The 26,407-nt window shown below is 48.5% G+C and overlaps 6 protein-coding genes across 6 annotated transcripts; 4 read left to right on the top strand and 2 right to left on the bottom strand.

The window, feature by feature from the left end:
• Positions 1 to 450: 450 nt before the first annotated feature.
• Positions 451 to 950, top strand: L3040_000737 (uncharacterized protein; the record flags this gene model as incomplete). Its single annotated transcript, XM_007288161.1, has 2 exons — positions 451 to 498; positions 549 to 950. 2 exons carry the CDS (start codon positions 451 to 453, stop codon positions 948 to 950), a joined length of 450 nt encoding a protein of 149 aa, XP_007288223.1.
• A 3,620-nt stretch (positions 951 to 4,570) lies between these two features.
• On the bottom strand, positions 4,571 to 12,643 carry L3040_000736 (uncharacterized protein; the record flags this gene model as incomplete). The annotated part of the gene is made up of 12 exons (XM_007288162.1): positions 4,571 to 4,650; positions 4,700 to 4,756; positions 4,807 to 7,545; positions 7,594 to 7,811; positions 7,859 to 7,965; positions 8,014 to 8,233; positions 8,285 to 8,582; positions 8,630 to 8,780; positions 8,828 to 8,986; positions 9,034 to 11,740; positions 11,788 to 11,950; positions 12,004 to 12,643. 12 exons carry the CDS (start codon positions 12,641 to 12,643, stop codon positions 4,571 to 4,573), a joined length of 7,539 nt encoding a protein of 2,512 aa, XP_007288224.1.
• Positions 12,644 to 14,410: 1,767 nt separating this feature from the next.
• L3040_000735 (uncharacterized protein) lies at positions 14,411 to 15,408 on the top strand (the record flags this gene model as incomplete). The annotated part of the gene is made up of 3 exons (XM_066155284.1): positions 14,411 to 14,502; positions 14,558 to 14,608; positions 14,676 to 15,408. 3 exons carry the CDS (start codon positions 14,411 to 14,413, stop codon positions 15,406 to 15,408), a joined length of 876 nt encoding a protein of 291 aa, XP_066013318.1.
• A 736-nt stretch (positions 15,409 to 16,144) lies between these two features.
• L3040_000734 (uncharacterized protein) lies at positions 16,145 to 18,226 on the top strand (the record flags this gene model as incomplete). The annotated part of the gene is made up of 4 exons (XM_007288164.1): positions 16,145 to 17,177; positions 17,232 to 17,333; positions 17,389 to 18,094; positions 18,139 to 18,226. 4 exons carry the CDS (start codon positions 16,145 to 16,147, stop codon positions 18,224 to 18,226), a joined length of 1,929 nt encoding a protein of 642 aa, XP_007288226.1.
• Positions 18,227 to 22,502: 4,276 nt separating this feature from the next.
• Positions 22,503 to 23,007, top strand: L3040_000733 (uncharacterized protein; the record flags this gene model as incomplete). The annotated part of the gene is made up of 5 exons (XM_066155283.1): positions 22,503 to 22,604; positions 22,674 to 22,703; positions 22,761 to 22,865; positions 22,924 to 22,935; positions 22,999 to 23,007. The coding sequence occupies 5 exons, from the start codon at positions 22,503 to 22,505 to the stop codon at positions 23,005 to 23,007; spliced, it is 258 nt and encodes an 85-aa protein (XP_066013317.1).
• Positions 23,008 to 24,688: 1,681 nt separating this feature from the next.
• On the bottom strand, positions 24,689 to 26,102 carry L3040_000732 (uncharacterized protein; the record flags this gene model as incomplete). Its single annotated transcript, XM_066155282.1, has 4 exons — positions 24,689 to 24,871; positions 24,944 to 25,467; positions 25,563 to 25,844; positions 25,898 to 26,102. The coding sequence occupies 4 exons, from the start codon at positions 26,100 to 26,102 to the stop codon at positions 24,689 to 24,691; spliced, it is 1,194 nt and encodes a 397-aa protein (XP_066013316.1).
• Positions 26,103 to 26,407: the final 305 nt, after the last annotated feature.

Here is a 26,407-nt window from a genome sequence, read left to right as displayed (position 1 = left end):
TATTCTGGGCTGAAAACGTTGGTTGCTGTCTCGCTGAATCCGTGGCCTGCATGTCGCTTCAACCTGATACAAGCAATGCCCAGTGGCGTGAGGCGGTTTGAAGGCTCGGGTAGCACCATCTTCTCGGATCTGTGACTTCAAGCCTTCTCATTTGTCAAGCCAGCATGCAATTGGGGAACCCCTATTGAATCGACCATTCACGGACCATTTCGCTGTGACGTACAGATCATAACTCCGAATTTGCAGGCTGCGGATGCATGGAGACGCGTGTTTTGTTCACCGGGCTAGTGGTTCCAAGCTGGTATATATATTACCTGGAGCTCCCGACTACTTCTTTACTCTACCACCCAAGACCCATAGTCCAAACAATCTGTACAACTTTCACTTCCAATTCTACTTCCATCCTTTTCCACATATCACACGATACATACCACTTTACAACTTTTAAAAATGCAATTCAAGAACACCATCATCCTGGCCCTTGCCGCCACCGTTTCCGTAAGTTCAATGCCCTTTTGATAATTTCCAAACTTACTAACATCTTTCAGGGGCAAGCCATTCTCTCTACCAGCACCTCTGAAGGTGCAGTCTCAACCGCCACTTTCTCATCCAGCAGTGCCGTCTCCACTGCATCCGGAATAAGCTCCTCTCTTTCATCGGAAGCTTCATCCGTCGGATCCTCCCTGTCCTCTGAGTTTTCTTCGCGTACAGCCTCTATCACCGGCACCTCTGCATCCTCCGCCCTCGCGTCGATCTCTTCGTCCCTCAGCTCCCGCCAGTCTTCCATCGCATCAAGCGTCAGCTCTAAGCTATCGAGCGCGCAGTCTAGCGCGTCTTCTGCTGCGGGCCAGGGCACGAGCTCGAGCTCCGCTGGTGCCGCGTACCAAACCGCTGCTGTTGGATTGGGTGCGCTCTTCGGTGGCGCTGCGCTGTTCGCTGCCAATCTCTAAGGGGTGTGATGGACATGTACGCTATGAAGGTTCGGTGGGGAGGGTAATGGTATATGCCGATGTCATTTGGAGTCATATTTTTAAAACATAGATTGGAATTGTAATAAATGCTACAAGCATAGCTGCATGTAAGGGCATTTCATCAATGGAATATTGTTCATGGTGGTTTTGTTTTCATTCAATGCCACTCTCCTGGGTGAGGTTTTTCGCTCGGGTGTCCCTTTCCAGGTAGGCGCTTCTTACGCTTCGATGATAGTTGGTACGAGTCTCATTCTTCGGTAAATCTTGAAGCTGGCTTCATCTCTTCTGCTAGTTTATTGAATTGGACGTAAGGTTTGCGCTTGGTTATGTATTCGTACGAAGTATCAGCAATCGATTTCCCAGGCACATTCTCGAGATCCACGTCCTCCGATACACGTCCCTCGGTCCGTCCAATGAGTACCCAACAGTCCTTTTATCTTGCGAGATTTGGAGACATGTTGCGAAGTTAAGCGACCAGCACATAGTATATCAAAATATGCGAAAAAAAATATATATATATATATTTATGAAGTAATCGTCGGTTAATCGTCGGTTACCTTGAATTTAATTTGTAAAAAATCCCGACCTGGCGCAGCCAGGTCGGCACCACCAAGGCGGGACAGTAACGGTATACCACTTAATAAACAACAACTGTTAATATAAAGAAGGAAAAAAAAAAATCTCTATATGCTTAGAAAACTTTGCTTTACATACGTGAATTAGAATTATAAATTTGCATTCATTTATGGTGATCTAATACATTAAAATGTAATGAAAAAATGGGTAAAAACTGTCCTAAATAATTCAAATTCACTTGTTTATTGCAAATATCTTAATAACCATAACCTTAATTAAAAAAAAAACGTTATATAGATCGAAAATAAATGATTTAATATATGATAATACTAAAGGTATCAATTATTAATTCAAAGTTGATAGTGATGCACGTATTTTTGTAATGGGTTTAAGTAAAAGTCCGACTTTCGTGTTCTTCGCGTATTCTGGTATTTACATAGCAATCCTGATATATACCTACCTAGGTACGCAATCAATAATCATCGTAACTTATTGTACTTTCCCTCGCCATTTAACCCTTAATATTATCGTCAAGCTCAGATTCGCTATCATATGAAGCTGAATCATCGTCGCTACTTTCTATATCGTCTTTAGAATCGATTATAATAGCGGTTTGAGCTTTAGCGCTAAGCTTTCGAGTTTGAGAAGGTTTCGGATACGCTAAGACTCTTAACGCACGGACCAGTAAGGTCGAAAAGTACAAGAAAAGTATACCAAAAGTACTATTTTTACTACTTTAACTCAGCATAATAAAGGAATAAGAACTTGTAATTAAAATTTGATTAATTGATTAATATCAAACTCAACACGGTGCATCTTTTCATACAGAAATAATTACTATATAACAGTTGATTGATTTTCTATTCATTAAAAAGGAGCAAATTTTACTGTCCCACTATAGCAAGTCGGTCAACTCTTACGAATTGAGATCAAGGAAACCGACGATTAGGCATATATAATCATAAAGTATATCAAGATCACAAAGGCTAGGTAGGGAGTATAGTTCGAGGTTCCCGACCGTTTATCCCTTAAGCCTGTGTATTCCGTACGTATAATAGCGGCTTGCTAACTTATAGGCCCTGAATGAAGGAAGCCGAAAAAAAATATATATATAAAAAAAGAATTAGTTTGGATTCGCTCAGAATATTTCCGAGCTCAGCTGACAACAACACGCTCCTCTCTATTTAGGAAAAAGTCCCTTCAATCTGCTCCGTATTTCATATCATAGTATACTAACAGCAACGGCAGCCCGATGATCGTTATCGTTGCCAACCAACGTGCTAGGCCTTCCGTCCTCGATAGAAGAGGGGGATCCCGTCCTGCCCGTTTCCGCCCTCCCTCGGAAGGAATAGATTGGATTTTAATGGTCGGCATACTCGAATTTTGATCCCGACCCAGCCTACCTTTGATTTTTCATCCGGGTCCATTTCGAGTAAGGATGACGTGTCGGATTTCGTCGTGTCGTGTCGGACTCGGACGTGAGACGGAAAGTTTGACCGGTGATGATTCTCTTGGTTGGTTGGTTGTTTGTTTGCTTGTTTGTTTGTTTGTTTGATTGTTTGATCACGGTTGCCTTCTAACTCTTCCTATTTGAGAGAGGGGAGGAGGAAGGGCCCGGTGATTTACCCTCCCCTCCCGCCTCCCCAACTTTACAAATAAGTAAGGACCATCGCGAGATATACCGTGGGGAGGGAGGGTGGGGGGGGGGTATTCTATTTTATATTAGGGAATCAAGATTTTAGCTTATAAGCATGGCTAGTACCTGAGTGCACTATCAGTACGAAGTACATAGCTCTGAAGTGCTTCGTCGCTTTCCTTTAATTTCATTTCCACGCTTCGTGCCTTCAGGTTGTTTAAAGTAACTACATCCTCATTCAACATTATTATAAGGTTGAAAGAACCAGCTTCCGTAGGTACTAGCAGATGGCCGGTCCTTCAAAGAGACGCAGCAGCCGCACATATTGTTTGACGGGTGATTGTGACGGAGAAGTGTGCTGCTTGAGCAGCTACGTAGCCGCTGGGTAAAAGGAAGGGAAGAGAAGAAGGTATCTTGAGGACAAGTCTCCGGAAAATCTTAGGGATCAGTTAGTCCTCCAAAGAAGGATAGCTGAAATGAGTTGTCAGCTATCTCATTACTTACTGGGAGAAGGAGGAAGGAGTAATTTTTAGGGCAATGTGTATTCCGGCAGGCACCGGATCACTCACTAGACGTGAAGCGGTTAGGTTTTGTTGATCCAACGACGGCATCCATAGATAATAAGATGATGGCAATTATCGCTTGCTTATATTCCGGCGCTATGGCGGCTTTCTTGTTTCCTTCCCTTCATTGAGGATAGGGAGGTTACCCCTCCTGTGCTGGGAAAGGGGGCTTAAAAGCCATCACATCCAGCAGGAAGTCAAAAGAGGGAAAGAAAAACATATGAGAAGAGAAGAAACAAGAAATAGAAGAGGAATAGACAAATAAGTCGAAACTCCAGTACAAATTCTTTCATAAAGGCCAACGCCATCCATCTAGCTAGCTGGCTAGGCCCACCCACTCCAAATTCAATTTCAATTCCATCCCAACCGACGCCACCCATCTCATCCCATGCCATGCCATCCCATCCCATCCCATCCCATCCCATCCCATCCCATCCCATCCCATCCCATCCCATCCGTCTATCGTACAATGCAAAGCGTAATCAAGCGCAGAAAAAAGCAAGAGGGCGCTCATCCCCCCGCTACCGACACCCACAAGCCGATGTGTCAAAATCACGTATTCCCACCCCAACTCTCAGATCAAGATGAAGAATTATGTAAGCTCGTAAGAGAAGAAAAGAGGAATCAAAACAGAAGCCCAAAAAACCGCTCCCGTTTGTACGCCTCCTGTTTGATATTTTCTGGGGGTAATATGATTCCCCACAGTTCCACCCATCCTGTTCGCATTGAGTGATTGATCAGTTTTCGCTCGCTGTCGTACGCCAAAACCAAGAAAAGCATAAGTATTCGTGAAGTCGTAGCTAGCGTGCCCAGATCAGGGAAGATCAAAGGTGCATATCTTCGTCGTGGGGTCCGATCCGGTCCACAGCCTCGGAGTCGTAGTCCCCATCGGAGTTATCCCATTCTAAGTATATCAGCGATGTTCATAAGGAAGCAGGGATATAGGAACTTACCTGAGGCCTCCTCATCAGCTTCCTCTACCGTGCAGTTCCTCAAAGGCAGGATAACAGCTACAACTCGTTAGCGGAATAGAAAGACCAGTAGAGCCATATGAACTTACCGGTTGACAACTCATAGAATGTGCGAGTAATGTGGTCTTTGTTCTCAAAGTCGAAGAAGTGGGAGCAAGCCTTAATCACCTCCTTAATATTGGCGACCACTGCCCGAACAGCCTGTTGGCGTTGTCGCAAGTAAACCTCATCGCAGTACTTCAGGCATGCAATCCCCAACTTCTGCGCAGCCTCAATGAAGATCTGACCCTTATCGCAATCCTCATCCTCCGTACCAAAGTTGACGTCGGGTCCGTGACGAAGCAGCGCTTGATGGATGAACTCCTCCGTATCTGCTCTTACGTTACTGTTGAAATCCGTGAGCAAGTACGGGCCCCAAATGTTCATCTGGTCGAAGAAGAACCTCAAGAAGTCGTCAGTCGTCATGTCTTGGTCGCCGACTGCTCCATCAAACACGTCTTTGAAGAACTGGAGAGCTGCATCATTGTCACCATCGAGCTCGGCAGCAACTTTCGTGACCCTCGATAGCATGCTGACTACCGCCTTGGGGTTCTTTGATCGTTCGGCATAAACGGCAGCAGCTCGAATGAATGGTGCGCAAAATGGCGAAGTTGTGCCCTTTCTGAGCCCTGACAAAATGGTTTGCAGGATTTCGTTGTCGAGAGAGTCGGGCCATGCCAGGAGACGGATGGTGATCTCCTTGACAGTCTCCTCGTTCTGACGAAGCAACAGAAGCTTCTCCAGCAGAATGTGGGCATGGTTGCGAATCCAGTGAGACGTCAGGAAGCTTTGCTCGCCTCTCGTAAATGGCACCGGCTTATCCGGGTTGGACAGGTCGAGGCGCGTATCCTCGTCCTCCACAGGTTCCAGAGTCACGTCACACACAAGAAAGAGCCTGTACAGGAGGTTGATGATATCCTCGTAAGATACCGGTCTGCTGGCAACGCGCTTCGCCATAATGCTGAGCATTCTTTGATATTGTTGCGTCGTCGGAAGCAGGGGATCTGCACAGACCACCTCGAGTGTCTTTCTGAGAAAACCGTGATCAAGCAGTAGAGTAGCCTCACGCTTTCCCATCTGGGCAATACTTGCCAGGAGACCGAAATATTCCGGCCATGCACGAATGTTACTATGAAAGACGTCCCACAGCCTGGTAAGAGCTTCTACGATGTCTTGGATCAGCTTTGAGGTGTGCAGATCATGCCCATCCGTACTACCGTCATCATCACCAAATCCGTACGCATAGGGTGCTTCATTTTTGACCTTTTCAAGGGCGTTGATGATCGATAGCGCAATCTCATGGCGGATGAGACCATCTGGGTTTCGCAGCAGCAGTTGCTTCATTGACTCTGGATGTTCGACGTACCAAACCAGGTACCGCCGACTGCATTCTACACAGCCATCACACATTTGCCTAATAGTAAGCATGAATCTCACGAAGTCCGGAGTTTCCTTTGTGCGGGCGAAAACCTGATCCAAGTGACGCAGTACCACGTCCAGAACTTTGTTTTCCAAGTCGTGCCATGTGGAGCAGGTGCCACCGTTGATGACCTTCATGTTGGAGAAGACCTTCATCACGAACTCCGCGTGGGATGGATCGTACAGACAGTACTTGCGCATGATAATCTCGTTCTCATGTGCAATGTGGTTGGAAATAAGGCGAGGTGCGGCCAGCCGAATCGGGCTACTGGGACGTTGGTGCATCATCGTCTGCTTCTGCGCAGCAAGGACCGATGATCGTTGGTAGAACAGCATGTACGCGCTGTATGACTTTTCGAAGTGGTTGTTGTTACTATCAGGTTGGCACGAATAGTCTAGACCACCGAAACACGCAGCCTCCATCCGATTTGGATCCCAAGGGCTCACAGATTCGTCGTTAAACTCTACCCAGTTCTCCTGATCGTTTGCGGACGGCCTCTCTCGAATAAACGAGTAGTAGTGGCCCGATTCCGCTGTCCCTGAGTGTACCAAAATTCCAACCAGCTCAAAAACATCCTCGGCGAGTTCTTCCGAGCTGTTCATGAGATATTCTACCTTGTAGGGTGTCATATCGATAGTCTTAGGAAAAGAGAAATGATCATTGATCTTGCTCCGAAGCTGAGTGCGAAGATTATAATCAAATCTCTTCAAGTGAAAGATCAGACTGTCGGGAATATCTTTGAGGCAAGCTCTCTTGACCGCGTTCACATGAAGGTCGCACTGTGAACACTTGTATTTGTTATCTCCTTCCATGACCTCACCCTCGACGTACGCCTCAAGACTTTCCTTTAGGTTGCCCTTGCCCTTGATGTCGCACTGTATCGCGGAAAAGGACTCCATGCGCTCTGAGATGTGTTCACATTCTTTAGACTTGACTTGCTGAACCAGCTGGCCACCGTAGAAACTCTTGAATTCCTGCTTGGCGTCGGATGCAAGAATCTGGCTTTCCCAACGATCGAAGAGCAGGTTGTAGAATTCGTCAACGTCCATTTGAACATGGATATCAATTGGGGTTTCATCATAGGTGCGAATGGATTGTGCAAGGTTGGCGGGATCGACGAATCTTTTGTAACTGTTTTGCATATAGCTAAACAGAATCTGCGTCTCGGAAAGAAGCTTCTGCGAGGCGCCAGCGTCGGCAACGTGAGATTGAAGCATGAATTCCCGGAATGGGACATTCATAAACAGCTGAGTGAACAGAGAATTGAGGTAGCAAGTGTTGGAGAGGTTTCTCAACCCGACATAGCCGGTCTGCGATCTGATTGACCGACCTCTCTCAAAGGCAGGTACCAGATCGTACATGTAGGGAGCTAAGCATGTATGAGCCTTGTTCGACAGAAAGATATAGTCAAACTTACGATCTGTTTGGGCAGAATAAGGGGTGATGTGTCTAAGATCATCCAAGAGAACGTCGTACTGTAATCTGTCATCCTTGACAAGAAAATATACTGTATCAGCCAAAGTACGTCTGGTCGTGGGGTTGAGTAGAGGAATTCTGGCATCAACGACTCCATCAGGCTGCTCGACTGATAAGTCTGGGAACAGGTGCTGGCGAAACAGCTGGATTCCAAGGGCGCTGTAGGTGTTAGCAATTTTCTGGAATGGATGCATTTTATCTCTCACCTGCATAGGAGAGTTCTCTGAGAAGCTTTGGTGAAAGAAGTGGCATAGAAGACCATAGTAGTGAGTCCCTGTGCTACTGGATCGACACTCTCTGGATGCCCAATGCGCTGAATTATCGTCAGCACTAGGGAACTCCTTCTCGGGAGAATACGTACCTCAACACATGGGTGAGATAGCAGTAAATTGCCCCACTGTTTGACCAAATCTTCAAGCTTTAGATCACGGATTGCGATATCTGCAAATCGCTTAAACAAGGTAAGGCTCAAAGTGAATGTCTCTTCACACTGAAGCGGCCTGAGGCAAGCTTTTGGAATCAGCTGAGCCACCATTGGCCAAAATGCTATAACGAACTGGGTCGTAGAAAGTTGGGCAAGGCTGAACCAATCAGCCACAGGTATATAAGGAGTTTGAGACAAGAGGGCCTACCTTGGTATGAAGGTGCATTTATTCACAATTTGCTTCATAGCATTCTTTCGAATGACTGGATGGGGGTCGTCCAGAATCACGTCCTGCAGCAGTGTATTCTCGTGAAGATGCGAGAGGAAAAGGCTCCAAAAGGTGGTACTATGAATCGATGCCTCTAGTAGAGTTTCGAAAGAGCGGACAGTCAATTGATTTGAAGTCAGCGACACAAGGCCATTCTTGGAAATATACAAGAGCTCTAAAAGGCGATCTAGGAGAGATTTGTTGAGATGCGGAGTGACTGATGTCGGTAGTACGGGTTCTATGATCATTTAGCAGCTTCAATTGATCGGCATAGGAGTGGATCACCTCTGAGAAATTGTAATAGACAGTCTAGCATATGCAAAGCAAGGACATCCCTCAGCCCATCGGTACCACACTGGTTGAGAACGTTGGGGTCGGCTACTGCCGCAACAAGTAAAGCGATCGCCCTCGAAAGTGCGGCTTCGTTGACAAGCCCCTGCAACAGTCAGTAATCTGCCTATCATTCAAGAGCGTGGGGTTTACCATCTGAGATTTACTGGTGATGTACTGCTTCAAGGAGTGTACTGCATATAAAGACTTGAATGGCTGCCCAACAGGGAAGATCTCTGGATGAGGCATGTCTGATGCGAAATCGCGAAGGAGTCGCTCATAGACATCAAACTTTATCAAGAAATAGTATATCTGCCTCAAATATCAGCACTGTCACGATGGTTACCGGTGTAACATACCTCCTGTGCCACTTTCTCGTTCATACTGAGGTAGCTCCACAGATCATCGAAATGCTTCGTAATTTCGAGCTCCAGTGTGGTCTTATTGCCGTTGGGCGGATCCGGCACCCCTTCGGCATCATCACGCTTACGGACCAGAAGAAGACCAGTGAAATTGAGGTCCTCTAACTTTCTGCAAACATCAATCTCCTCGGGATCCACCGCCTTCCCTCCGTGATAGACTTGATAGTTCCTGAAGCCTGTGGCCTTCTCGAGACCGGCAAACAAAGTGGCAGCCGTGTTCTGCTTGCCAAGTGTGATGCTTGTTATATCCATAGCTTTGGGGCCATCAAATACCTGGTATTTCACCGTCAAAGGTTCGCCTTCCACTGCAGTTGGGGCCGTTGTGATAGACAGCCTCGACTTCGGAGGTGCAAACTGTGGCTTAGTCTGGTAGGCTCTTAGGAACTCGCGCAAGACTGCCAGAGACCGGGCAAAAATCAACTCCTGCTCTTGCAATTCATCATCCGAAGCAACGACGGCCATCCTCTCGTCAGATCCAGTGGACACATCGGTGCCAAAGGCCTGCAGCTTGGAGGCAGCTCCCTTCAGCTGCTTCAAGCAACGGTCAACCAAGCCCAGATGGATCGCTCTTGCCATTGTCCGAGGGATCTTGCAAATCAGAGGGCTGCTAACATAGGTATCCACAAGAATTTTGATTGCTGCAGCATCGATAGTGGCAGGTGGTGCAGTCAATATCATACGCCATAGCTGTTCGAGAGCTGGCGAGTCAAAGGCCCTCTTTTCTGCAACGAAGTCTTCTCGAACCTCGTCGAACCACAAGGAGATTGCTACCCCTACAAGATCCAGCGATCCGGGAGTAAAGCAATGAGGAGGAAGAGTTGGCATGAATTCAGTAAAGCATAAAGCGATGAAGAAATTCTTGCTACCTTGGGACTTGGCCACGGTGTTGAGGAGCTGCCACGAGATGCTTCGCTCGTTGGATACGATCGATTTGCTGCCAACAAGAACGTCCCACAAGCGGGAGCCGAGATCCGCAGAAATGGTACCCGGTTCATTTTGAATGATAAGTTGGATGATCTCGCGTCGGGCTACACTCGCTGCGCTGCCACCAGACAGCAAATTCGCCGATTGGCGTTCGCTTTCGATTGCCAACTCCAGATCCTCGACCAGGAGCTTGGTCAGACCATGCTCAACGGTCATCTTTTTCAGGTCCGAAGGATGGTCGTTCAGCAAGGCACCGACAACGACTATGCTTCCAGGGGCTGTCTGGCTCTTCGACGCAATGTCGGTGATGCAACTGAGGTATATGTTATCGCGTGCTTCGTCAGGTGGACCGCGATTCAGAAGCTCGCGCAAGGCCTTGGACGCAAAACTCAGGATATTCGGGAAGCCGGCTGCACCAGCAGCAGTGAGCATGGATGATTCGCGAATAAGACGTACGCAAAGTTCATAAGGCTGTGCGTCCAGTTGAAGTAAGCGACCTTGGTTTGCTTTGTCCGTCAAGCACTTGAACAAAAGTTGGCAGTAATCTCGCATGACGTTGGAGAAGGATTCAACCGGTATATCGTCAAGCTTCTCGCAGAGGTAGAGTAGAGAGGGATAATCGAGCAAGGACAGAATCTTTCGTAATACAGTAACGATAGCCTCCACAACTCGAGGATCCTGGCTCTCCGTAACAGTTTGCCAAATCTTGTCAGTTAGCTCTGGGGTGTATGTTTTTGTAACTATCAGAAAGCCAAGGATGTTGTTACTGTCGCCGATGAGCTCAGGGTGAGATCCGACGCCGACAAGATAGTCAAGGAGTTGACTGTCTAGAATCAAGTTCGCGAAGAACAGTAGAACGGGAGATGCCGGAGGAAAGTTGTTGGCGGGTTTGTACTCGCTATGCAGTTTCAAAAGCTCATCTTGCATGCTCGAAACGCCCGTCACACGTAGTTGCATCTGAGATGAAGTGATGAGCTTGTGCAATATCTTGAACTTCCATTCGAGAGCTAGCACTTTTGGGAAGTCCTTCCGAGCGACTGCCGGATGTTCTCGTCGGCTCTGCTCCAGAAGCTCTCGCACCGGGCCGACCTCGTAATGGAGAGCGTATTTGAAAAGGCTCGAGAGGCAAGTCATATGAGACAGGGCACTATTGACGGAAAAGCAGGTGATATGCTTCTCGATGATGGGCAGTAAGCCACCAGACATGACTTTGAAGAACTCGTAACCCTCGGTCACCAGTTGTTCGTGGCCCTCTGCATGTCGTGCGTCTGCATCCCGTAGCATAGGAACGATATCCACGACCGCCTTGCAAACAATCTGTGAAGGGGCCGCGAGTGTGTCAATCAACTTGGGATTGCTTGTGATCAACTTCAATTGGCCTTCGACGAGCTCGGTGAGGTTAGGAATCGTGCCACCCTGAACATAGAATGCTTCTGTCATCGCTGCAACGTCGTCGTCCCAAGCCCAACGGTAGTGTCTCTTGATATTGTGGCCAATGTGAGCAGTATTTGCATCCGGCGACAGCAGATGTGCGTAGGCTATCAGGAACTCAGCACTTCCCATGTCAGGTTCGTTTGGATTGCCAGCTTTGTCGTAGTAGGAGAGCTGGTGCACATCCATCTCAACGAATCTACCAGCAAGGCGAGCAAATGAAACGAATAGCTCTGACAGCGCTTGCCGGCCGGGCTGACTATCCTGCAAAAATTGGCCAAAGAAACGGCTACGCAAGTTAGTTGACTATTCGGACGCGTTGAAATGTGTGCTTACGTGCGGCCGCTCAATGCCCATATAAAGCTCGGAAAGGTTCTCCAGAATTCGCGGTTCTTCTCGAAGGTCGCATAGAATGATCCAATATCGCCCTCATGGGCATAGAGATATGCATCGATCCAAGTGCCAAGCTTGGAAAAGCAGCCCGGTTCATCAACGTCCTCTGCAGCAGATCAGTACATGGCTCGCAATCGGTAGGAAGGTAGGTGACCATACGAAACTTGAAAAAGTTCGATATGCGATCCAATGCGAGGAGTGCTGTGCCGCTGTCGCTCGTGTAAGGAAATGTCGACATAGGGTCCAGGTAGGCGTCCTCGTCTTCGTCCATAGGCACTAGCTCGATACGGGGGCTTCCTCCTGCAGACGGAGAGGAAGAAGGGGTTTCGATTGCCGGCACCGTAGATAGGCCATCACTCTCCGACTCGACGCTGACCCTAGCTATGTCCTGTCCTCCTCCGTTTGGCATTCTCGAGGGGCTCGTGGGCGAGGGCGAGGGCGGCGAGGAAGGGATTGGCTCTAGATTTCGATTTGTTCTGAGGTTTATGGTAACCCGGCTCGAATTTGGCTCTGCAGGAAGCTCGGTCGATATGCGAGCGGGCGTAGAAGGGAGGGATGGATCGGGATCAGCCTCGTTGCTCCCGTCTCGCGACGACATGGGTTCTGGTAGAGGATGGTAATGGGGATGGGAATCGTCTCCGCGAGCTGTGTCGGCCGATCTGCTTCTGGAGCGTCCGCGCGAGACTCGCTGGCGCTTGCGCGAGGATTGTTCTTCGTCAGTGTCGTCGAAGGGGTTTGGGCGACCTGGACCAGAGCAAGGCTCTGAAGAAGTCGCACGTATTGTTGGAGATTCTTCCATTTGGCTGTGGCAGGTGCGGTGGGCGACGCGACTTGAGATGGTTTGGAGGGGGGGGGCGTCGGCGGGCTGGGGTAAAGGGTGGAAGAGCCGCGGGGTGCTCCGCAAGCTGCTGAAGAGCGAGCTCAAAAGCTTGAGAAGAAAAAGTGCATACGGGAGACGGGAGGAGGGAGGAGGGACTCGATCGGATGGTGGATGGAAGGTAAGGTTAAGGGCTTTCGTCGGTATCTAGACAAATAATACCTGACCTGGCCAGGCCTCACCTCGCCTGATCCGTAGGAAGCTAATATTGGTATGTACTGGCTGGATGATACCAATGAGGTTGTTGCTTCTTGCTCTTGGTTCGGGGTTTAGGCGAGAACTGGAGCTCAAGAAAGGTAGGGGTGGGGGTGTGATGTGAGGCGGAGCGGAGAGGAGAGGAGAGGAGAGGGGCGGAGAGGGGCGGAGCGGAGCGGGGATGGCTGTCGTCTTTGTATGGAGTACCGGTAGAGGCTGAGACAAACAGGATGAATGCGCTGCGGCTGGTGGTCGCGGATTGATCTGGCAAATGGTTGTGAATGTGAATGTAAATGTGAATGTGAATGCACTGGCTGCCGCAAGAAGTGTAGTGTCGAGTGGTGAAGAGTAGTAAAGTGAAGTGAAGTGAAGTTGAATAGGCGAGGAGGTAGGTAGGTAGGTAGGCAGGTAGATAGATAGACTCCGGAAAGAAGTACCTACCTCTATGTTCAGTGAGGTCGGTAGTGATAAACAGTTTATCTAAAATAGAGGGGCGAGGCGTCCGGGGCATTGTAAGCGCGCTACTAACAAATAGCCGGAGTTCTTCCGCACCGGTCAGTTCAATCGATACTCCGTCCGGAAATCAAATGGACAGACAAAGCAGCAGGGTCAGTCACTACTGCATGCGATATTTGTTAGAAGATATACTTCGTAGAGTCTTAGTCATCGTACTAATCATATCACCGGGCCTGCTAAGTCAACCCAAAAACCTAACAATCGCTATCATGACATCTGTGAACTGATTCCAGATTGAGCGCTGACGTCACTATTTATGCTTAAGTAGGCGCCTAGGTAGTCTTCCTATACTACGTACGTAGTATAGTGCTCTCCCTCATTTTCCTCTACTGCCCTTACTGCTTTGACCAAAGACCTACCCAACCTAGCGCTTACTACCGGCGTAGAGAGACCACGACTAGTAGGGACTACTACTACCTAGTAAAGAGTAGTAAAGAGACTACTACTAGTGACTATTACAACTTAGTGACTCCTATTACTACTGATCACCCGGCCACTCAGCAATCAATAGAATACGTGCATGGAATTATTATTCACACGAGAAACTGTTTCACGTTAGAAACAAAGCAACGTCTCTGGCATGGAGTTTGCTACGGTACCTACCGGTACTCTGTATGCCAGAACACTGACCAGACCGACTTCACCGCCATGTAAACCTTAACCTTTGACAGGCCAGACGTTGTGGACTTTCTGCCAGCTGCCCACGTACGTATAGGTAGTATTTGCAGTACCTGATAACACCTGACCACCATGCAAACCGATCACCTGCTTCGTCTGAGGCTGCACGGTAATACTCTTCAAGCTGCGGGTACATCCCCAGAAGATTTTCAAAATCCTTGGGAAGATAAATTTCTTGAAAGTAATGAGGTGCTGGAATAAGTAGTATGCAAACATCATTGCAGCCTCGACAAGGATCACGACCATGAGCTCAGCAAACTTCTTTGACGGCCCCTACACATCACAACACCACAAATCACAATGCTTGCAACGCTCCAGAAGGCCTCATCGGCGGTAGATCGCAAACCAAAAACTATCTATCAATTGGACTCCCCTTTCACTACTCCTACATGGTCTGTCCCAGAGCTCTGGCAAATTTTTTCATCCTCAAGAGCTAACGTATCACAGGCCCGCAACTTCACCCGAGCTTCATGAGACTATTACTGAGCTTCTCTGCAGGTACTCACAGCCGTGCACCATGATGTGGAACAGAATTACACTGACATCCCCCCCTTGCTCAACCCAGTCTCCTCGCCCCTATCGGCCACCACCGCAGGGAGCATGTAGCCCCATCCAAGGGAAAGCGCGCCCAAAAACGCAAAAGGGCAGAAGAGAAGAGGGCCGGCATGATTGCAGAATCTCCGCCCATACCTCCTCTGCCCGAGATCTCGCAGTATGTGGTTGTGGGCCTGAACAGCCTCACTCGGCACCTGGAAGCGCTATCGCAGAAGTCCAAACCTCAACAACAAATCTCCAACCCCAATCAGGATGTCGATGTTGAGAACTCCCCTGCCGCTCAACTGCCACCGCCCGCGCAAGGAGAGACAACCGCCAAGCCAGAGAATCCCGCTCAAAGCAAGCACTTCTCGGCCATCTTCTTGCCCACCTCCCTCTCTATCCACCCCCGCGCCTCCATCCTTTCGGCCCATCTTCCTGCTCTAGCCCACACAGCTTCTCTCGCACATCCCTCTCTCCCAGCAACGCGGCTTGTGCAGCTCCCGGTTGACAGCGAGGCTAGGCTTTGCGAAGCCCTGGGCTTGCCTCGGGTATCATTTATTGGGCTTGTGGAGGGGGCGCCACATTCGAAGTCTGTTGTGGATGTCGTGAGGGGAGGTGTGAAGGAAGTGGAGGTCAACTGGCTGGAGGAGGCGGGAGTGGCCGTGTACAAGAAGGTGAGGATTGAGGCTGTTGAGACATTTATTGGGGCTGGGAAGGAGAAGGTTGCAAAGAAGACGAAGCGCGTGGAGGCAGGAGACTGATAAGGAGATAGATATGATACAGGTCATACCCATGAGGTGAGTATCAAGCGCATCCTTCATCAAGTCGCGTTCTTTCCGTCCCTCTGAATTTCTGCTCTTGGCAACTTGCTACCCCTCCCAAGCAGACTTCTTCGCTCTGGCTTCCATAAGTCGTGAGACTTGGATGATCGGAATGCCTTGTGGCACTCGTATATGCCTGCTCCAAGAAGTACATGAGTATTAGGTCAAGTGTATCCGACCTGCGTGGTTTTCTCTTGCTCGCTCGATGATCGATCTCTTGCGCTCTACATAGAGATGATCACCACGCTGACTCTGGGCTTCTTTGAAGTTTCGAAGAGGAGGCTGTCTATATCGAATATCGACATAGTGTTGCTTTGCACCTGGACGGTTGTTGGCTTAGTCGAGTCGTGACTCGCGCCTTCCCCGTGCATTTTGTCAACGAACCTGCCCCCATCAAGTTTCCTACAACTCCACACCACAACTCTACCACACCACAGCACACTCACATCTCTGCCGACCACGTCTTCGGCGCCGCAACTCTGATCTTGCCGCGTGGCTATTCACTCCTTTCGTTGAAGTATTTATCTTCGTCCCGCTCCTTTCTTCCTTTCCTTCCACCCTCTTTCCTCTCGACACCTTCTCCCCTCCCACGAACCTATAACGCGCTGCTTTCTGGTCCTCGTACTCTGATTTTCCCACGCCTCCACGGCACTTCCAACTCAATAACCTCGTCGACATGTCCTTCACTCGCGGCAATGGCAACGGTAACGGCGGTCCAGATCCACGCGCCCCCATCTACACCAAAGATATGCTGGATGAGGTCAAGGCTTTCAACGCCGGTCTTACACAAGCCGGAAATAAGCAAAAGGCAGGTCGCGGACGTGGTCGGAGATCTAGCACACTGGGTCGTCCATCTACACCCTCCTCGCACATTTCCTCTGCTCCGTCCGTAAATACCTACAATTCTCGCCCAGCTCCGTCATCCAGCACCCGCACCCACGTTCCTGGCGTCACAAGATCCGGTGTCGCTGCTAGTTGGGGAACGATGGGACCTCACACCGTCGGCCCTTCGCCTCCTCGATCCAAGTCGCCCGTTCGACAAAGTGATCGGATTCAGTCGGCTCCGGCTCCTGCGCAATCTAATACTGGTCCGTTTATGTATAGAGGTGAAAATGCGAGCTCTAATGCTTCCGGTGGTCAACAACAATCCATGCACCAGCACCAGCAATCTGCCGCTGGTGGCCCGGGACACCGAGTTAATGATCCTGTCGGCCAGCAGCAATCTACGTACCAGCAGTCTGCTGCAACGATAAATGTTGCCTCGGCGGACGGCTACAAGGGTCTTGATTCCAGCCCCCAAGTGTACCAACAGGTTCCCGTTACGATGGATTGTGGCTTGAGGAACCCTTTACATGGTCAATTTGAGAATTTGCAACCAATTTATCAACAACCTGCCGGTGCAATGAATGACAACTCGGCAAACGGATCCAACGGCCCTGTCCCAAATGCTCAGCCAATCTATCAACAGCCCTCTACTACTTGGCCGCGTGACCAAAACGCTGACAACAAAACCTCTGTTTTTCAGTCTTCGGCTCAGTTCCAGCAACCGACTGGCAATCTGTCCGGTGTCCAGAGCGCTGTCGATAATGCCTCGGTCGGCTTCGATAGTATCACATCCCACGAGCCCGTCAAGCCCTTCATCCCTGCGCATTTGCGCCAGGAATCCGCCCGGAAGGCGTTGCAGGAGATTGCCGATCTGGTTGGACTCCGTAGGTTTTGCCTCAAAACCCAGTATAGAATCGTGGGCTAAATTCCTGTGATAGCAATAAGTGAGATCAGCGAGGATGGCAGAACCCTGGGTTTTCCCTCCAGAGCCAAGAAGACTCGTTCTGCCTCAGGGGCCATGCCAGTGCAAACACAGAACAGTAAGGTCTTGTCCGTGGCTCTCATCGGTATCGGCATCTCTGACCTCATCCCTAGCTATTCCATCAAACGCCGCCGAGGCTTCCGCATTCAGAACCAAATATTATCAGTCTTCGGTCGATACAGATATGTGGATGGCCTTTGCGGGTAGCAAGAATTACGCCAGGTCTCAAGCTTCGGCCACCGTCGGCGGTCCTCCTCGTATTCTATCATATGAGCTGGACCTTGGTGTGATGGATGGTGTCCCTATTAATTCTAAGCATCATGTGGCTGGTCAAGCTCTGCCTGGAATCTCGGAATCTCGCTGGGCTAACCCCCCTGCCTCCGGATTCAATGCACCAACTCCTGTCACCACGTCCACACCCGCTTCTAACGATAATGTGGAGCCGGCTCAAGGTCAACAAAGCACCAACAACGGTTTTGCAAGCTTCAACCAGGCTCTTGCTGCCACGACTCAGGCTACTCCAACCCAATCGACACAAAATCCGATTTCGGCCGGTTTCGACCCACGTCAAGTCGCGCAGAGAATCGGATCTGAGTTGAATCGTGGTAGCCTGTCGATTTTGAGAAGTGCTTCTACTTCGGCTCAAGCTCAAGCCAATCCACTCAACGCCGGATCTGGTCAAGCTGGTGTATCCCTCTATAGTGCCGTAGCCGCTCCAATTGTCTCACAACCGGTCCTCACTCCTGCCATCACTCCTGCTTCTGCGCCTGCCAAGCAGGGAAAGACTCGCTACCTGGCATCTTCTCGCTGGGCTAAGTAGTAAGCTACCCTATCCTTGCTGTCAAGCTCTTTACTAACCATAGCCAGGATTTACCACACGAGCTGTTACCAATCATCAGTATCAGTCTCATCAACTGGACGGTGTTTGCCAACTTCAAATATCTGGAATAAGGAAACTGCTATCGATTTTCGCTCTTGGCTTATCGGCATCTTCCTTTTTCCCGGTTGGCTCTCTACGGGTTGAAAATTTCCTCATGGTGCGTCAATACTGAATTGACACAAATAGGGTCTCCTGATACGAGAATAAAATCTACGGACATGTTCATTCATCTGTGCCCAGAATCCCTTGGTCACTTGTCCTTGCTTTTAGCAAAGACGGCGATAGAAAGGGTCTATCTTGCAGAAGCACGTTACCATACAAAATGAACACGAACAATCCACCGAAATCAATTTCCTTTAATGATAAAGTGCTTTGATGTCAAGTTCAAGTGAAGGCTAAGTATACATGATTCGGCCCGGTGATGGTCGAGTTTGGAGTGAAAATACGACGCTTTTACAGACTGACTATTGAAATGTGTATAAAATTCACTACTAATGACATGATAAAAACAGTTTATATCAATGCGGTAAGATTTTTTTTTTTTTCAGTCCGCCAGTCATGGCTCATGTATTTATTCAATCAAACATGCTTCTGGGTGTTGCTGGGAGTTTTTCGTGATTTTCCAGAAAGGTGGTTTCAGTTTCGATTTTTTCGATTTTTTATTGGATGACATAGAGATGGATGAGCTGGGGAGTTTTTGCTTGCAGAAGAGCGAGTTTGGGCACTTGAACGGAAAAAGGGCTTTTATAGGAACCTCCATGGCGAGACAATTTTGCGTACACGTATCTATCGACTTGCCGGAGAAACAATCTGATGTTATATTGTTCTAACGCGTGACTTTAAAAGTGTGGTCGGCCAGATAGGTAACTCGAGTTCTTTTTGGATTTTTTGGATTCTTAATTGGATGTCAAGTGCTAATGAGATACCCGCGCCTTATATTGTCTGACTCCGTACCTTCCGATAACGACCTCTCTTAAAGAGGGTCCTAAGAGGTTGGTAGAGTTAACAGATCACTTCAGGTCGATACTTGAAATTGGAGTCAACTCCATAATCAGATCGTTTTAAACATTTTCAACGATCGACGCAACATAATGGTTCTAATCAATCAAACCGTCTCTTATCAAAGCTGGTCTTTTCGTCAAAAGGCCGTCCGAGGACCGTTTTGGGACCGTTTTCAAGACCGTCTTATAGCCGTCCTACCTATGGCCGTCCCCGCACTTGGGAACCGTCCATGAGGACTTACATTAGTAAGCACGTAACTTGCTATTCATAGCATGCCTTAAAAAGGCAGGTAGGGGGTTTCTTTATTTAGACGGTTAGCGGATCATCCGATGACGATCTCTTTTTGAAGAAAGACGATCCTAAGAGCTTGACATCGGCTAGTGGAAGTGGATCACCCTAAGCCTAGGAGGTATCGAATATAAATTTTGAAAAAAAAAAAAGAAGAAAAAATTCTGGATCGCTTGAATCGTACTCAAAAGTGGAACGAACTATTTTAATCCACTACGTTGTCGTGTGAGCTCGTCCGCAATCGAGGAACCGTTTGGGATCGATCATCTTATAGCCGTCCTGCCGTATGGCCGGCCGTCCCTGAACTTGGAGAACAGCCTCGAGGACTTGTGTTCGTAAGCAAGAATATGCTCTTCTCCGAGATTGCGATCCCTTTTCTTTCGGTCTGTTTTTTTTTCTTCTTTTTTTTTAACTTGCACGATATTTTGGGGACGCAAGGTACCTTTCGAACTCCGTACGCTCGCCATATACGTAGGACGCGAGCTAGAGAAGAGAAAGGCTTTTACGGAGAGCTACGGACGGAGGAATGCGGGTTTACGAGAGCTATTGCGACGGTGGAGGGGAGCTGCAAGCGAGCAAGAGTCGAGGGAAACGCGGCAACTTTTGACTTATCACAGCGAGCTTGACTCGTGCGCGGTAGTGACGGGCGGAACGGACGACGGTGAGGGGTGGCCGATTGGCAGGAAGTGGTGGCTAGGTATCAGAATCTATCTCCGGCTGCTTGGAGCAGCTGAAATGCTTCGCTTCCGTCCTAACCGCGCTTCCGTCCTAACCGTGAGCTAATATGGCAAGCGGTCGGCTGCTGTCGGTGAACTTTTCTACATCGACACCTACAGTATAAGTCGACGACCGCTACTTAAGTTGACACTCACTAACCCAATTAGTTGGGTTAAGGGTGTTGGCTGCTCTACGTGATCTCATGTTTGCATGTCGGACCCTGTTTACTCTGCACAGTAGCTTCATACTACTACGCAGTAAATCGTAGAGCGGTAGTTTCTTAATGTCTCAAAGCCCTGCCAACTCAAATAGACTAAATACTAACCTAATATCAAGGTTGCATTCTTGTAAGTTGATTGGTTCGAGCCCTGTTAGGATCCCTTGCAAAATTATACTTTCGACGTGTATTCATGGGGTACGTAGTACGTAGCGGCCAGGCCTCGGGAAGTACTACTACTTGGTTTTCAATACAGAATTGTTTTGCGAACCAAGTACCTACTTCACCGAGACCCAGAATCTGCGAAATCCTACTCGCTTTTTTGATGATACTTTAAAGAGCTACGCTAGGCAGATTATCACAACAGTGAAGATGGTGTGTATAGAGTACATTATGAGGTCTCATCGAAGTTGGTTATTGAATAGTGTCGACGTCTCAGGGCCTATTTACTTCAAACCCAGTGTATAGTAGATACTGGCGCGATATGTAGAAACTAAGGGGAGGGTCAGTGTTTGGTTCAACACTAAAAAAGACTCTATATAGTGCGTACATTTATGCTCTATCGATTACTACGTAGTACGTACGTAGTATATTGGGAGGTCCGGACTGTGGAAGACTTACCTTGTACGAAGTGGCTGAGAAAGGCCGAAAATCTTGGCTTGCGTCCGGGCCGAACGTTCACATCCATCCTCCTCACATGGATTTAAGAATTTACTCCGTCAATAGTGCTTTGTAGTAGTATTTCTTCGTGTATAAGAATGATGTATACTGTAGCGTTAATACTACGAATACTATACCGCCCAACCCGGAAAACTTACCTCGTACTGCGCGGGGCTATCAATAACGTCTGATCCTTGTTTCTTACCGTAACTGATCAGTTTGTTAACTGTGCGGCAGGCCAATCGATCTCGAAAATATGCTATAGCCGCAATTAATCCTACATATCCACACCAGTTAGAAGTCGTCCTTGCAAATACCGGCAGTGCGGCTATCTTGTAAAGTCAACAACCTTACGCGTCATCATTCTATGAAGTTTCTACGGTGGATTCCGAAAGGCCGCAGGTTTTACGGAACTTGCGGCCAGGCTGAAGCTTGAAAGCGTACTTGTCATATTATACTTTATCGTAAAGTCCGAAAGATACGTCTAATCTGTATATCCTTTTTTTTAAGGGCACGGAGGTTTAGCGGTTAAGTGTCGCAACCTTCGTCGACCCACGGCTACTATTCCTAACCCACTTGGGCAGTAACGTGATCGCTAGGCACGGAAATTTAGAGAGCCTCATTGCAATAGAACCCAATTAGGTTAGAGAAAGTGGCTGGGGGTCGACGAAGGTTACGACACTTAACCGCTGTACCCTCGTACTTCGTATTTCTTACTACTATATTGAATTCATGCTGTGTTGATAACAACGGCCTCGGAAGCCTGCCTTTAATGCGTGACCGTTACGAAGCGAGGTCCCTTGGCCCGGAGCTTGCGGAAGGCAGCCAGGGAAGAGGTAGCTCTCGTGCCTGTTTACTGCATGTACTACGTAAAGAGTTGTGAGATTGTTCCGATCCTTAGGTAGACCTTTTATGCTTGGGAGTCGCTACATCTCCGTAAACCGTTAATAGCAGAGGTATATACGGAGGATAACTAATCCGTACTCCGGACCACTTTTCAAGGCTCCGGAGTAGATCGCGAAACTACTACTATACTTTTGTTGTTTACGGAGTAGTACGGCACCCTCGAAGGGTAATACTTAGGCCTGTACCGTGGTATGTGCATCACCACGACTACGGTATTATAACTAGTACCGTAGTACCACGGTACAGGCGTAAGTATTTACCTTCAAGGGTTCCTCAAAAGTTTCGTTTCCACTTTAAACCCCCTGGTTACCCTACCCTCGAGGGGTAATACTTACGCCTGTACCGTGGTACTTACTAGATGGAGAATTTTCTCCGGGTTCTTAGGTACCAAGAGCTACTACGTACTATATCATTCCAAGCCTTGGATCCGGAGGCCGGACAGATTGTAGGACTGCCTCGGCAAGGGGACAGATATTTAAGACTCAAACATTTCACCTCGAATAATCCATTTGTGCCAGCTCTCTTTGTGCGACGTTCTTCTTCAAGTGCCTTTCAAAATGCAATTCACTACCCTTTTCGCCGGACTTCTCGCCTTCGGCTCTTTTGCCATGGCACAAGAGATGTGCAACCACGGCTGGTCATTCGATCAAGCCAACTGCGTAAGCAAAACCACTCTTGATCCCCCTCTTCCCCCAAAAGAACATTGGAGAGAACTAACAACCTTTCAGAATGGTATGAAAGGAAGGAACTTGTATTGTGTAAGCGAATTTGCCTCTCCGCAAAACGATCTTAGCAGCTAAAGCTATCGCGCGTAGTGCGATCCAAACGGTGTTTCGTCAGAACAGTTTAACATTCCCCGTGGTAATTGTGGAGACGTCAATGGGATCGGCTGGGTTAACTGCGGTAACCCCACTGGTGGTGTAAGAATCCCATTCCGTCTGTGTTTCAGATGCAAGGCTAACCGGGTGTTCGAAACAGGTCATGAAATGCGTAAGACAATCCTCCCCTTTCCATTCCGAGACCAATGGGAGGCGACTAATCAGCTGGGGATAGTGCGATTAAAACAACCAAGATTGTTCTCAAACCGACCGCGTGATCGGCTGTTAACGGTGCTGGAAAGTGTTGATAGTGGAAACCACATAATTTTTTTTTTTTTTGGTCTCTGCATCTGAAAAAAAAAGGGGGGGGGGAGGGGGGGTTCCAGAAGATTTAGGCCACCCGCTTTCCAATGTTTCTGTCTCTCGCAGACCAAAAGCCTGCCTACAGCTAACTGGGCTCGCTAAATCAGTGGAAGATGTTCCCCTAGCGGCTCTGTCTCTCCAAGAAAAAATCATTGAATTCCTCCGTAATCACCGACTACTTATATATACTACGTGCATGTGATCGCAGCATACAACGCATAAACGCTTATGTTCACACCAAAACGTGTCTATTTGAAAGCTGAAACTTTGTACACTCGTAAGCTTCAGATGATAAATGATAGATAAAAAATCTTAAACTTTTTAATAGATACGAGCAGCTCATAGATGTAAGACGGGTTCATCCCGTATCATTATTCAATAGAGTTAGGTAAAGCAGAAAGTATGGGAGGTGGTTGGCTTTCGCTTAACATTTAGAGTTAACCTCGCTCGCCAATATCGGAAAGGATAAAAAGAAAAAGATAAAAAAAAAATTCGAAGCGGGGCGATTTCGGCTCTTATCTAAGGTATGCATCTAGTTCTACTGTATTAAACGAGCTGATTTAAGATGTATGGTTCAATTGACTAGTTCCCCAGAGGTGGGATTACCGAACTCTGGCTCATGTGGGTATTTTTTTTTGCTTTCGAAGTATTGACCCTTAGTTTTGGTGCGAAAAAGGGGGTTTATGCATTGTAACACCGTTAGTACTATACCACCCTCGGCCGTTGCTTCTTCATGATTGAGACTAGGAAGCCTTTTTATGCCTTGTGTCGCGAGCAAAGATTGCCCAACCCTTCATATACTACAATGACTACTGATCGTCGGCTCGCTTAGGTGGGCCTCCGTACAGACTGGAGTACCCGGTAAAAGTGCTCGATGGCGGCGCAGGGTGTTTTCCACGCCGTGCGTATCGCACCCCGTGGATATCATAACCTCCTGAGCTTCTGGCGCGTCCGGTGGCGCTGTTGGAGGGTTCCGGCCGGGACTAAACGCTGCTATGCGTCTTGCTTGAAGTCTTGGTGGTCTCTGCCTGGGCGTCTGAATCACTCATCGCAACACGTCCTCAAAAGAGAATGGGGCGAAGTCGAAAGCTGGAGAATATCATCGCGCCTCTTTCAAGCCCGGAACTGTGGCCAGCGTAGTACGTAACGGCGTACTAGCAGGGAAGATCAAAACAGGAACCTATAACGGATCACTCTCTACCGATGAGACTCTTCTGATATCTGCTGAATTGCGTCACTTTGATGCAAGTAATGGAGGTTTGACATCTGCGGACAAGGTTTCGGACAAAATACACTAGGAACCACACGATTCTACCCGTAGTACTCGGAACAAAACAAGACATTAGTATATTGGAAAAGTACGTAGTAAGAGAATAAAAGCATGCTGGAGCCTGGATAACCTTCTATTACCCACCCCTATGATAATCCTCGTTGAATATACTCAGATGTTACGATAATGTGGGGGAAAGGGTATGCATTCTATTCATTGCTGCTCAGGACGTCATCTCCTAGTTGTCCCGGCCATGTACCCAGAAGATCATCGCTACCGTAAAAAGAGCAAATTATCTCCCGCTCGGTCTTCCGCTGGGTCTGCCCTGGTCCATTATTCCATTCAGCGACTTTCCCAGCCACTTTCGAATCTCCTGACTAGGAACGTTCTGCTGGGCCCAGGCCGTGAACTCGTTCAACATCGTACCAGACTTTCCCTTGTTGCTGGCAAACTCAATGACAAAATCCTGAAGCCACTGCAATACATTAGCATATCCCGCGGGACCAAGACGTAGGATTGAGGGTGAAAGGCTCCTGAAGGAACTCACATCTCGAGCAGCGATGGTATCTGGGTCAGAGGGGCTGTAACTGAATCGAATGTCGATCCAGAGAAGAGGACCATACAGCGAGACCGGACCAAGAGGCTGCAGAGCCACGATCAATCGAACGCCCGCACCCCCTTCCAGCAGGCGATTGACCTCACCTAGAATTTCTCCACCCTTGCCCCAGATACACTTAGCGGCATTCGGTGCGAGACATTTCCAGGCTCCCATGGGCAGACCACGTTCCTCGTCCCATGCCGAAGGGCGGTATCCGGCTTCAGCGTTTGTCAAGGTGTGGTTTGCGAAGATGACCTCGAGCGCGGGTCGCAGGGTGGCAGCAATCTGTCTCCTCGCATTCGGGGGATGCTGAAGGTCGGGTGGTTGTGCCCTTCGAGTGACCAAGACGGGCGACGCAGGGAGGGTATTGGACGGGGGGGTATTGGACATATCGAGTGCGCCAGACTGCTTCTTTCTTCTCCTCTCCTTCTTGCCTTTCTCACCCTCAGACTTGGCGGGAACGGGAGATGGTACTTTAGAACGATCAGCGATTGTCAATCTAGGGGTAAAGCATGTTCCTTGGGGATCTGGGTACAATTAGAAGCAGTACCCAATGGCCGCTACTTACGTGGCTGGGAATCTTTGCTGGTTGAGGGCTCCATCTCTGTCTTTTCTTTGGTATGGTGAGCAGAGAACTGAGCGGACGAGACAACAGTCGGGATGAGCGAGGCTGATATAGAAGCGAGAAGCGCGTCAGAGGTGATTGTGTCACGTGAAGTGCTGAGCGGACTAGGAAAGAGGGTCGACTCGGTGGTGCTGTTACCCGCGAAATTATGTGTCAGTTCATACGGCCGCTTGCCTGGAAACGGCTTCATCGAATCCATCAGGGAGAAGTAGCTTGCAACGGCCACTGGATAACAAGTAAGCATCCAAGAAGGAAAAGTGTAATACCTGTTAGCTTACCATGGTTTGCCCAGACTGATGCTTCGCTCCAGTACTGTAGCCAGGCATCCTCTTTGTTGGGTTGCACTATGGCATACTTCGACTTGCTTTCTTCGACGAGCTCTTCGACTTCGTGAATTGTAAGCTCTGGTGTTCCATCTCGCAGAGCTATTCTCTTCAACTCTCCGTAGAGGACGGGAACCTCTGTAGTATAGATCCAAGGCATGGTGGGTTACGCGGTTGAAGTTGAAGTTGTGATTGAGTTGTGTCTTGTCGTGTCGAGGCTGTTATATTATCGAAGCTGATAATAATCAAAAAGAAAGGCGTCGAGGGACCTGGCTTTTGTGGAACCATTGGAACAGCGCTAGTCTCTGTTAAATATTCACAGCAGTGGAGGCGAACAAAGACTTCCGAAGAGCAGGCGGTCGGCGCTAAAACTACTCTTCCCTGGCTCTTTTCCGCCTAGTGAATAAAGCCGTATACGCTCTATATATGCATAAAATTTGAGATCGAGGCAGATCATAGTCTTTT

This window comes from Drepanopeziza brunnea, assembly GCF_022702325.1.
Source record: "Drepanopeziza brunnea f. sp. 'multigermtubi' strain 214-2 chromosome Unknown ctg1, whole genome shotgun sequence".
Taxonomy (NCBI): Eukaryota; Fungi; Ascomycota; class Leotiomycetes; order Helotiales; family Drepanopezizaceae; genus Drepanopeziza; species Drepanopeziza brunnea.
Note: the sequence above shows the minus strand (reverse complement) of the source record. Positions and strands in the feature narration are given on the sequence as shown.